The following is a 12,413-nucleotide window of genomic DNA, read 5'->3' on the forward strand; positions in this document are numbered from 1 at the left end:
TGCTAAAATGCCCGTAGTGTTAGGTAAGGGGTAAACGTAGGGGTATGGGTGGGTTGCACTTCGGTGGGTCGGTGTGGACTTGGGCCGAAGGGCCTGTTTCCACACTAAGTGATCTAATCTAATCTAATCTACTGCTCTGCCATCAACAAACGTTTTGGTAACTTGCTCAAAAAACTCAATCACGTTTGTGAGTCACAATTTTACACACACAAAACCATGCTGACTATCCCTGATCAAATGTTTTGCTTCTCTAATCCTATCTTTTATAATCATTGCCAATAATTTACCGACAGCAGAAAGTCAGACCCTCAGGTCTATAGTCATCTGGTTTCTCCTTACAACCGTTCTTAAACAAAGGTACAACCCTCCAGTCATCAGGTACCTCACCCCATAGTTATAGATGCAAATATTTCTGCACGGGGTCTTGTAATTTCCTCTCTTACTTCCCACAATGTTCCTGGGATACATTAGATCAGGTCCTGAAGATTTATCTACCTTTATATTCTCTAAGACCATCCGAACGTCCTCTGTTGTAATGTAAACTGTTTTTAAAACATCAAAATTTATTTCTCTGCTCTCTATGGACTCCATTTCTTTCTCCACTAAAAACTTTAACATTTTAAAAAAATAAAATACACATCAGTCAATGTAATGCTTTCCACTGCAACAGCTCAAAGATAGCTAACAGAAGCAACATGTTCACTCCTACAAATGAATACAGTTCATCAAAATAAAATTCCAAATAATAAGAGCAGTGTAAATACTATATGATATAAATAGCATATAATATCCCACAATTTATACAATGAAAGTATAAAATACTTAGTGTTTGAGAATTCTTACAGACCAGATGGGTCCTGTTAAGTAGGTTTCAGTAGTTCAGAGTTGCAGTTCTTTCTGGGAGATGATCAGGGCTACAGTGGGCACCTATGTGGCTTTGGTACACCCATCCTAAGGTCACTGTCTTTTCACTCATCCAGGATCCTGGATTATAAGTTAGTCTTGCCTTCTAATTCAGAATATTATCACAAAGACAGCATTTGAAGGTTGTACTTCAGTTTAAAAAAAACTAGTTGAACTAATGATTGGAATGTGACAGATTAATTTGTTTGGATTAGTTCTTAACTCAAATATTTCTGAATCACCAACACTGCAAAACTGAATGGAAGAAAATTCAAACTTCGGCCCAAGGGAACATTAAACAAAAAATACAGAAGCATTAGATTACAACTCAATAAATGACCTCTGTCTGGCTTGGAGAACTTGAAATTATTCAATTTATTAGGCACTAAAGGAGTTGTAGGTTCTGGTGAACCCAGAGCAGACACTTAGTCATTTTCATTGATTGCACTACCAGCCAATTACATTCAGCAGGTAGTCTCTTTGTTTCTAATACTGTGAGGCTAAGTTTACATTTGTAAAACATGTCTTTTGTATCTACAAGTAGTAATTACCAATGTTGAAGACTTGCCACAGGAAAAAACGAAACTGGCAGAGAAGAGTGTACCCTGGCAATAATATTGTTTTTGAAACCGGTCCAGGGAGCAGTCTTACACAGATTAAGAGAAGGATGATAAAGATGCCTCTTATACCTATGTTGAATTTCAGCTCTGTGGGAGCATGAGTAGAGAAATGTCATGCTACTTTGAGAAATTATTTCGTGTTTATCCCTTCACACTCCTGGCAGGAGTCACTGAGGGAAGGCAACTTCATTATCTTTACCGAACAGCAGTTCCTGCTGGGAAAGCTTGGCTTTGGGATTCTTGCTTCCTTGGCACCAGGAAGGATGTATTTTGATGGACCAAAAAAAAAAAGCTTTGGAAAATATAAACTTCAATGAAGTGGTTGAATTGTAGATAAGGCCTCCTTATAAAGAGTGAGTTTGAATCTGTGATGTCACTCAATATGGTTCAATTCCTATGACAGTGAGAATCCATGCTGCTCAGTATACAATCTTCCAATGTGTTGGCTGCTCACATTCCTTTTCTTCATCACCACAGAATCTGTTGTACGTGGTTTTGGGATCAAAGCCCAGAATCTCTCGCTCCTCATGGATACGGAATGAGAATGTTGACACTGATGTTCCAATGAAATACCTTCAGGAAAAGCAGATGATTAGTTACGGGAACTTTAAATCTGCATACACTGATTTGCCAAGCAAAGTAACCTAAAGAAACATCGATCAAGGATGGAGAAATTTCGACATGTAGCACATTATTACACTATGGAATTCACTGCCAAAAAGGGAGGGGAAATGGATTGAAATGCAATTTTCAAAAGGAAATTAATAAATACTTGGGGTTAAAAAAAAAATGCAGGCACCTTGGACCAATTGTTTAGCTTGGTAAAAGAGCAGTCACAGATACGATGCTGTAAAATTCTATAGCGAGTACTTTATACTGAATTATAATTGTGCTCTTCCTCTCACTGCTCTACAATCTCCTCTTTCTTATTTCTTAGAAAAACTAATGCATTGTGTCTGTGGCTGAGGTCCAAGATCCATAAAAGCACACACCTGCAAATTCCAACCCCAGGTCCTGATTGTGGTGAGTGGGCCATAGAGTCATACAGCACGGAAATAGACCCTTCGGCCCATATCCCTCTAAACCCTTCCTATTTAATGTTGTATTTGTAGAACATGTCATAAGCTGAACAGCCCCCAGGATATTGCTAAGACATATTATACACACAGGGCTTTCCAGTTGCAATGTATAGAAAGTCATCATCAATATCTGGAATTGCTGTATGTGACCTGATTCGAAGCCACTTTATGTTCTCTCTTTTTTTGGGGTGTCCAGGCCAACATTTATTTCATTGTTACTTACAGCAAGCAGTTTGGCTGTGGCGTTTTTGTCACATTATACCAGTGACTTCATTGGCTGTGAAAGGCCTCTGGTAACACGGAGGATATTTAATTCCTGGTTTAGTGAAGCCCTGTCTTTATTCAAAGTTTCCTGAGAGAGTTTCTGATGCTCAGCCAGTCAGAGCAGGTACAGAATTGTGCTAAATTGGCATGATCCAATTGGGGAGCTAATGCCACAACCCTTTGCCACTACCTGGCATGGGCACAGATCCACTGGTCAATGATTGCAACGCCCCCGTCTTTGTACAACTGTAGTTCCTCCTGGGTTGGTTCAAATCGTAGCATGTTCGGAAGGCGGCGTTTCAGCTCCTTCAGCTCTAGAGTGTAAAGATACAAAATGTAGGTCACAGCCAATTCTAGTGGAATCGAAGAAACTGAATGCACACCTTTATCTGAAATACCCTTTTCATTGGATATTAATTTCTTTACATTTGACATTACTGTCATTTTTGTAAAGGAATTGCAATTTACAAGTTTCTTCTGCACCCCAATTCATGTATTTTCAGTTGAATGCTCTCTTATTAAAAGCTTACAGGAGTCATAAATGAGAGTTTCAGACTTTATCATTAAACAAAAAAACCCAAGAGAGTTGTGAATGTTGGAAATCAAAGCGCTGGAAAAATTCAGCAGATCTGGCAGCATCTGTGGAGAGAAATCAGAGCGAACAATTTGGGTCCAGTGACCCTTCTTCTGTTCTGATGCTGTCAGACCTGCTGTGTTTTTCCAGCAATCTCTGTTTTTGTCTGCGATATCATCACATCCTGGCCTGGCACAGCAATAATAAACACTGCCTTTGATCATTAGCATTGTCATCTGGCCTGATTTTCAACATTGCTGTTCTGAAATGGCCTGGAAAAGGTGATTAAGTCAGTAGACAATAAGATAAGTTATTTCTCTAGTACGGAAAGTCCAAAACAAGGGAGCAAGACCTTAGAATAGAAGCCGGGCATATCAGGGAAGATGTCAGGAAGTACACAATGCTGGGTCAGTCTGAAATTTTCAAAATGGAGATCAGTAGCCAACGAAAATGTAAGAATATTAAGGGATATGGGACCGGGGTGCATACAAATAGAGAAAGGAAATAGATCAGCCATGACCTGACTGACTTCCAGCTGTTCCTTTTAAGTTAAGGCAGCCCATCTGTTTTTTTTTAAAAACACTTCCCTTCCTGAAAGGTATGAAATGGATGATGTGGCAAGATTAGATCTCCATCACATAATTGTGTGGGGAAGTGCTGGATACATCTAAAACAATAAGAATGAATTGTGCCCAAAATGAATGCAAGGCAAGGTGGATTGAGGTTGGTACCATCACAATTGGTGCTGGGCACTTGCAGTCTGGCGAAGTACACAGAGTTCCTTGCCCAGGAATGCTCCATCAACGGTAACAGACCACACCAAGATTATTACCATCCTCATCAGCGTCAGTAGCCACAAACACCTTGTCTAACTTCAGCTCTTTCAACAGGCTGCGAATCTTTTCAGCTGTTCCTTTAATGCTGGGGACATCCTTTCTGTGGCCCCAGATAAAGTCCTTCCTCCGTAGGTGCACACTCAAGTATGGGCCACCCCTAGCAATGCCCAACTTCACCTGGAACAAATGTAAGAGCTTAGGATCAGATCTGGTGGTGCGTAGCCTACACTAAGAACCATAAGGTTCACAATCACAATGCTCTAAAACAAATTCACTGACACTCAATCTCCCAAAATACTTTGCAGTTAATGAAGTACTTTCTTTACAAGAGTTGTCACTTGGAATGTTGAAAAGTAGAGTCATACAGCACAGAAACAGACCCTTTGGTCCAACCAGTCCATACTTACTATAATCCCAAATTAAACTAGTCCCACCTGCTTAATCTTGGTCCATATCCCTCCAAACATTTAACCATACCTTCAATCTGCTGCAAATTCACTAACGATGCATTCTATAATCTCATCTAAATCATTTATATAAAATGACTAACAAAAGAGGACCCAGTACTGATCTCTGTGGAACACCACTGGTCAAAGGCCTCCAGTCTGAAAAATAACCATTCACCATGACTGTTTTGTGCCATTAATCCAATTTTGTATCCAGTTGGCAAGCACACCGTGAATTCCGTGTGATCTAACTTGGCTAATTAGTCTACGATGTAGAACCTTGTCAGAGACTACTGAATTCCAAGTAAACAACATCTACTGTTCTGACCTTATCAGTCATCTTGGTTACTTCCTCAAAAACTCAATCGAATTTGTGAGACACAATTTTCCTTGTCAGGTGTGAGCTAATGACCAAATATTTTGCTTTTAGTTGTCAGTTAAATATTGGCGAGAATACCAGATTCTTCTTGCATGGGGAGAACTGATCATGCCTTTAATTCACAGGTGAAAGGATATAGTTCAACCCATTGTGTGGCCTGTACCAAGTTTTTGTCGATCCTTCAAGTGAGGCAATTTGTTGCGGTATTTAATTGCAGCTCACCTTCATCCTTGTCCAGTCCTCATTGTAAATAGTCTTGTCCAATTCATCTGTAGAGTTTAGGTATGTTGCCCTAAATTCATCGCCGGCCATACGTAGATGTTTGGCAAACACCATGCTTCTCCGAGCCTGCAAAGAAAAAAGCAAAACCGTATTTGCGCTTTACAGTAATGATCACTATGTCAGGACTCAGATATGTTGGAAAAGTGACAGTCAATACATGCACTGCAAGATCTGACAAAACCAATCCAATATAAATGACTGCTTAGCTAAACATGATGGATACGTTTATTACAAGTTTAAAACATAAAACACAGCAAACTTTTGTTGCTGGATTCTTGAGTGTAAGAATCTTGTGGAGATCTGTGGTGTGATTGGAGATTGTCTCAAAATAACTTAGGAGGATGAATCAAGGAGCACAGCCCAAGTAACTTAATAAAAGCAACGCCAACATCTTTCATCTACATAGCATTTCACAGGATTAATATTAAACGACAGTAAGACACATGAGATATTAGGAAGGTTTTAAGGAGAAGCTTCCAGCTGAAGAGAGGTTAAGGAAGGGAATTCCACAGCTTAGTTGAAGGCAAGTCCTCCAATGGCAAAGCAAAGGAAAACAAGAAAGTACAAGAGGCAAGAATTGGAGAAAGGCAGAGATCCTGGAGGGCTGTCGGAAATTGTTATAATGACTGTATGTTTGAATTATACAGACAGTGTATAATTCAAACAAAGTGCTAAGCCATAGAGAAGGAAGATTTCTACTACCCTATGAGTTTAGGAAAAGTCTCTTTTCTGGACTGTTGCAGCTAAATCTCCAAATTTCATCCACATGAATACAATACTCACATCCCAGTAACTTTTGCCTGCATAATGGTCATGAAGTAGGTTTTCTGCTCTGTCTAACATTACAGACCTAGAACATAATCAGATATCTGGTCAGGAATCCTTCTAATATGCAGCAAATTCTAAAATGACAAGAATTTGGATTTCCAGCTCCCCTTACAGCACAGTTGGGTACATCAGGCCAAAACCAATACAACATTTACAATCTAAAGAATGAATTTTCAGTCATACAGCACCTTTGACAGCCTCAGGACATCCCAAAGTGTTCGGAGTCAATAAAGTACATTTGAATTACAGTCAACATTGATGTAGGAATACTGCCAGCCAATCTGCAAAACAGGCGTCAGCAGACCAGAAAATGATAATTACTTGGTCTTTTGATGGAGGTTTGTCCAACAACATATTGAGGGGCTCCACTTTTGAGGGCCTATGGAAGGTCGAATCATAATAGCACTGGAGAAAGAACTCAAAATGTACATCCAAAAGAACCATCGGGAATTTAGAAGAATGACAAGTGGACTAACACCGAAAATGGTAGAAATTAAGAAATCTAAAGAGTTGGAGATCAGAGGCTAAAAGCAAGAGGAGGGTTATCTCACAATGAACCTTTTACTATCTGATGCCCGGAGACGGAAACAGTATTGAGATCTTGCAGAGGGAATGCTTCACTGGGAGTTGAATGTTTTTAAGGAGTGTTGCAATAGAAAGAGGAAATAAAAGTTCCATGGCAGTAGACATTTATTGGAAATGGCAATCTTGTGGTAATGTTACTGGAATAGTATTCCAGATGCTTGAACTCATGCTCCAAAGACCACCATGGAATTTCCACCCCACTGTCATCTTCACCTGGTCCAACTCCAATTCCTTCCTTTCTCAAAACCTCGGTTTCTATTTTTGGGGATAGGCTAACTACCAGTATCTACTACAAACCCACCGACTCTGTTGCCTTGACAATACATCCCACACCCAGTTTGCTGTAAAGACTCTATTCCATTCTCCCAGTTCCTCCGCCTCTGTCACATCTGTTCCGATGTTGCCAACTTTGACAAGGGAGCCTCTGAAATGTCCACCTTCTTCCTCAACCAAAGATTCCCCCGCACTGTGGTTGACAGGGCCCTCAGCCAGATTCAACCCATTTCTCACACTCTAGCCCTCTCTTCTCTTCCACAACAGTGATAGGGTCCCCCTAGTCCCTACCTCCCATCCCACTAGCATCCACATCCAAAGGATCATAGCTTTCCCAAGGGCCCGTTCCCTCCAAGACACCCTGTTCCATTCCTCCCCCACCAACAGCCCCTTGTACCTTCCCCTGTAACCACAAAAGGTGTAATACCCGCCTGTTTACTTCCTCCCTCAGTATCCAAGGGCCCAAACACACCTTTCAGGTGAAGCAGCACTCTATGTGCACATCACTCAATCTAGTCTACACATTCGCTGCTCACAATGTGGTCTCCTCACGTTCTGTCCACAAAAAAGACTGAGCTTCCAGTTGCCTGCTAATTCAACATACCATCCTGTTCCCTGGCCAACATCTCTCTCTCAGGCTTACTGCAGTGCTCCAGTGAAGCTCAGCGCAAGCTGGAAGAACATCACCTCATTTTCTGTTTGGGAAACTCTACAGCCTTCTGGACATAATATCAAATTCAACAACTTTAGGACTTGAGCTTCTCCCATGTCCTCACCCCAACTCCCACACATCAAGTCTTGACGTTACACACAATCCATTGTTAGCCACTAACACGCTCCATTAATAGCTATTCATTCTCCTAGCCTGACTGTTATTCACCCTTTGTCTGTCCAACTGTTCTTATCTATCTTTGGGCTCTATCTCCATCTATCATTAACTCCTTATCCCCTCCCACCACCCTATCTTCTGCTTTAAAAAAAACATTATCCTAGCTACCACTAGTTTGGAGGACCAGAAACGGTAAACTGATTTCTCTCCACAGATGCTGCCAGATCTGTTGAGCTTCTCCATCTTGTCTGTTTTGGTTCTCCCATGGCAACTGCTGAATTCAAGTTCAATTAATTTAAATAAATCAGAAATACAACATTAGCTTCAATAACAATTCTCAAATGAAATGACTGACATCCTTCTGTCATTTGAAGTGTGTTCTGAAATGTCCTGGCAAGGCACTTAGTTCAAGATGTGTTTAGAAATGGATAATAAATGTTAAGTCTTGCCAGTGACGTCTGCTTCATAAGAACAAAACAGTTTAACCATGGAAGAGATGTCAGACTCCATTCAAAGTCAAAGGAGATGACACCAAGCAATGGGCATAGCCAAAGTTAAGGAATGATAGCTGTTTGTTAGACTTGGGAGCTTGAAGAAATTAGTCATATTCCACCAGGCCTGCACTCTGATAAAAGGTACTTGAAGAAAGGACTTACTATTAATAGCTCTAGGACTGCTGGGGAAAAAGGATATGCTATCAAAGCTTCTTGTCTTGCAATTTATCAGGTCAAGGAGCAAGAATGCTAAATTTCAATGGTGCCAACAATTTATATTATATGGGAAAGTGGGCAGAATGGTTGACAAGGTGGAGGTGGGTACTGCAGATATTGGAGATCAGAGTCAAGATTAGAATGGTGTTGGAAAAGCACAGCAGGTCAGGCAGCATCCGAGGAGCAGGGAAAAAAAAAATCGATGTTTCGGGCAAAAGCCCTTCATTGGGAGATGGTTCACAAGTTGACCTTGATTGTTCAAGGAGTTGCCATGGAGTCTGTACTAGGGACCTATTATACCCACACTTTTGTTTAATTTTTTAAAATGTCCTTTTTCCTACAGAGGACAGGTTGCTGTCAATCAAGTACTCGCCACTTCACAGAACACCAATGTTCTTTCTGCAAAAAAAACTCCGTTTCCAGTTGCCTTGTCACTTCAATACCCCACCTTGTTTGCTGGCCAATACCCCTGTCTTGGGCTTATTGGAGTGCTTGAGCAAACATACTGTCAGCCACACTGATGATCTTATATCTGATCTTAGTGTAATTCTTAACACATTCAGAATTGTTCAGCAAGTGCTGTCTGATCACAGAAGCATATCCAACATTAGATATTACAGAGTCACAGAAGGACAATTCGGTCCATTGTATTTTCATCAGTTCTCCCAATGAGTAGCTAACCTAGTGCCATGTTCCTGCCTTCTCCCCATAACCTTGCATATTGTTCCTTTTCAAATAATCATCTCATTCCCTTTCGAATGCCTCCACTATACTCTCAGGCAGTGCATTCTAGACCCTAACCACATTCTGTATGAAACAAGTTTCTCCATGTATTATTTGTGCCCTCTTGTTCTTGATCCTTTCTTGAGTCAGAACATTTCTCCTAATTTACTCTGAAGTATTCAAAATCATGAAGGGTCTGGATAAATTACATTTCCTCTCTGCTGTCTCTCTTCTGAGGAAACAGTCCCACACTCCCAGCTTCTCCAATCTACCTTTATAATTGAAATGCCTCCTCATCCCTCAAACCATTCTGGTACACATCTTTTGCACTTGCCCCAATGCCTTCACACCCACCCTAATGTTTGACACCCCAAACAGAATGCAACACTCCAGCCAGTATCCAACTAGCATCTTATAGGAATTCAACATAACCTCTTTGTTCTTGTACTCTATGCACCTGTTAAGAAAGCCATATGCTTTAATATCTCTTAACCTGTCCCTACACTTTTAGTTACTTAGAGTCATAGAGATGTGCAGCACGAAAACAGATTCTTTGGTCCAACTCGTCCATGCCAACCAGACTATCCGAAATTAATCTAGTCCTATTCTGTGTCTGAATTTTCCTTTTTTTTTGTCAAGGGATGTGTTTATGGGATGTTACTAATATAAGAACAGTTAATGAGTAATAGCTACTGTACTTCTTATTCTGTTACATTTCCAATAGAGTAAATCATTTGAACTTCCCCTTTCTTTGGTTGTACTTTAAGTAAATTGTGTTCTGCTTAATGTCAAGTAGTTTGAACAGTCACATCACATCGGGAACAGACACTTTCCAACTGCCTTTAAAATAAGAAAACATTAGGGTCTAGGCTACCTACTGAAAGTATTTTGAGGGGGTCTGATCTAGTCTATGACAATCTATATTGCTATTTTCCAATCTATTCAATGAATGCTTACTTAGTTCCCAAGTCTGCTATCTTACACTGGATCAAAAGCATTCTAGAAATCCGCAAACAAAACGACAAAAGAGTCCAACATTTCCCCTTAGAAAATCCTTGCTGACTCTCATTAACCCACATTTTTCAGAATTCTGACAGGCTGAGTGGTCTCTTTCTGCTCTATCAAGCCTGCACCAACCCTCCGAAAGGCACCAAGACCCAGCCCAAGCCCCCTACACTGTAACCCTGCATTTACCATTGCAAATGCACCTAGGTTGCACATGCCTGGACACTATGGGCAATTTAGCTTGGCCAACCAACCTAATTTGTAAATCTTTGCACTACAGGAGGAAAAGAAAAACCCAGCAGAAACCCACACAGACAGTTACCCAGCAAGGAATTCAACCAGATCCCTGGTGCTGTGAGGCAGCAGTGCTAACAACTGAGTCACCAAGCCACCCAGTTTGTCCTTGTAATTATTAATTTTTGTTTTTAGAAGTTTGCAACCCCTAAAAATAATCTGACTGGGACATAATTGTTTGGCTCATCCTTACACCCTTTTTTGAACAAGGTGTAACATTTGAAATTCTCGAGTACTCAGGAACTACCCATTGGTCTAGCAAGTAAAATTATTGCTAGTGCCTCTGCAATTTCCATTCTCATTTCCCTTGGTATCCTTGGACTATTTTCATCTGGTCTCAATGCCGTATCTATTTTAAGTACAGACAGTCTATCCAATACCACTTCCTCAGAGTTTGAAGCCTTCCAGTGATGATAACCGGAGTAGCACAGTCTTCCTTGATAAAGACAGCTGCACAATATTCATTTAACAGTTCAGCCATACCCTCGGCCTTCATGTGTAAATCTCCTCTTTGGTCCTTAATTGGCCCACTCACCCTTTTACTATTTGTGTCCTGTAGAAGACACAGGATTTTCTCTAATGCTGGCAGTGTCTTGTCTTACTCCAGGTGAAAGTGAGGACTGCAGATGCTGGAGATTAGAGTCAAGATTAGAGTGGTGCTGAAGCATTCCTGATGAAGGGCTCCTGCCCGAAACATCGATTTTCCTGCTCCTCGGATGCTGCCTGACCTGCTGTGCTTTTCTAGCACCAGACTAATCTTGACTCTTTTCTTACTCCCTCTTGTTTGCTTTTCCATCACTTTTATAACCTTCTACATTCAGCCTTGTTCCCAATTGTATTTTTTAACCTGAGCACACTTTAATTTTCATCATAATTTCTACCTCTTTTTCCATCCATAGTACTCTGAGCTGGTTTGTTCTACCCTTTCCTTTCAAGAGAACTAGAATCTCAATTGTGCCTGAACTGTCTCCTCTTTGAAGGTCCTGTCAATTTCAAACATTTGGCTCCAATTTGTTTGACCAAGATCCATTTTTACCCCACTGAAGTTGGTATACCCCTACCTGATTATTCTTATCCTGGGTTGTTCATTATCCTTTCCCGTAGTTACCGTAAAACTTATGATACAATAATTGCTTTCCCTCTAATGTTTTCCACTGACATTTGATCGACCTAGACCATCTTATTCCCAGCAACTAGGTCTAGCAGTGCTTCCTTTCTCACTGCACTGGTACACGTGTAAAAAACTCTCCCAAACAAGCTCCGGGAACTCTTGTCACCCTCTGTCCTTCACACTACTACTATACCAAGTCTATAATTGGATAATTTTCTGGCAAATTTGTTCCTGTATTTCTTTCCCACTAGTTAGTGGCTGAGCGATATAATAAGGCTTTCTTTTTTGTTTCTTAGGTCAAGCTAAATTGGTTCAGTCCTTGACCATTCTGGGACAACCCCTCTCCCCAGCTTTGCAACGCTCCCACCCTTCCACTTTTCATCCTTTCACATATTTCTTAAGACCTTGAAACAAAAAATTCAACACTGAGGCAGGGGTCTCTGGTACACCTAGAGCATATCTAAGCATTACTGAAAAGAAAACACATTTTGTCAAAGCTTTTCATCTTGCACTCAAAGGCAATTCACAAGAAAAACCAAATGGGAAAATAACATCTGCAATTAGCATGCCTGCAACTCAATCTTACGTACCACACTCTCTTTCATTCATAGACAGCACAGTAACCCTGATAGACTTTATAATTTTCTCACTTACTCTGACCTCATCTATCGA

At 40.6% G+C, this 12,413-nt stretch overlaps 1 protein-coding gene across 1 annotated transcript in view; it reads right to left on the bottom strand.

Moving 5' to 3' along the window:
- Positions 1–1,250: 1,250 nt before the first annotated feature.
- pofut2 (protein O-fucosyltransferase 2) overlaps positions 1,251–12,413 on the bottom strand; it is a 34,777-nt gene continuing 23,614 nt past the window's right edge. The window contains exons 5-9 of the mRNA XM_060827597.1: positions 6,167–6,233; positions 5,324–5,449; positions 4,273–4,453; positions 3,057–3,180; positions 1,251–2,096 (exon numbers count right to left, since the gene is read on the bottom strand). Of these exons, the coding sequence (XP_060683580.1) occupies positions 1,943–2,096; positions 3,057–3,180; positions 4,273–4,453; positions 5,324–5,449; positions 6,167–6,233 (652 nt within the window). The 3' untranslated portion in view covers positions 1,251–1,942. The remainder of the gene's footprint in view (positions 2,097–3,056; positions 3,181–4,272; positions 4,454–5,323; positions 5,450–6,166; positions 6,234–12,413) is intronic.

This window comes from Hemiscyllium ocellatum, chromosome 7, assembly GCF_020745735.1.
Source record: "Hemiscyllium ocellatum isolate sHemOce1 chromosome 7, sHemOce1.pat.X.cur, whole genome shotgun sequence".
Classification (NCBI taxonomy): domain Eukaryota; kingdom Metazoa; phylum Chordata; class Chondrichthyes; order Orectolobiformes; family Hemiscylliidae; genus Hemiscyllium; species Hemiscyllium ocellatum.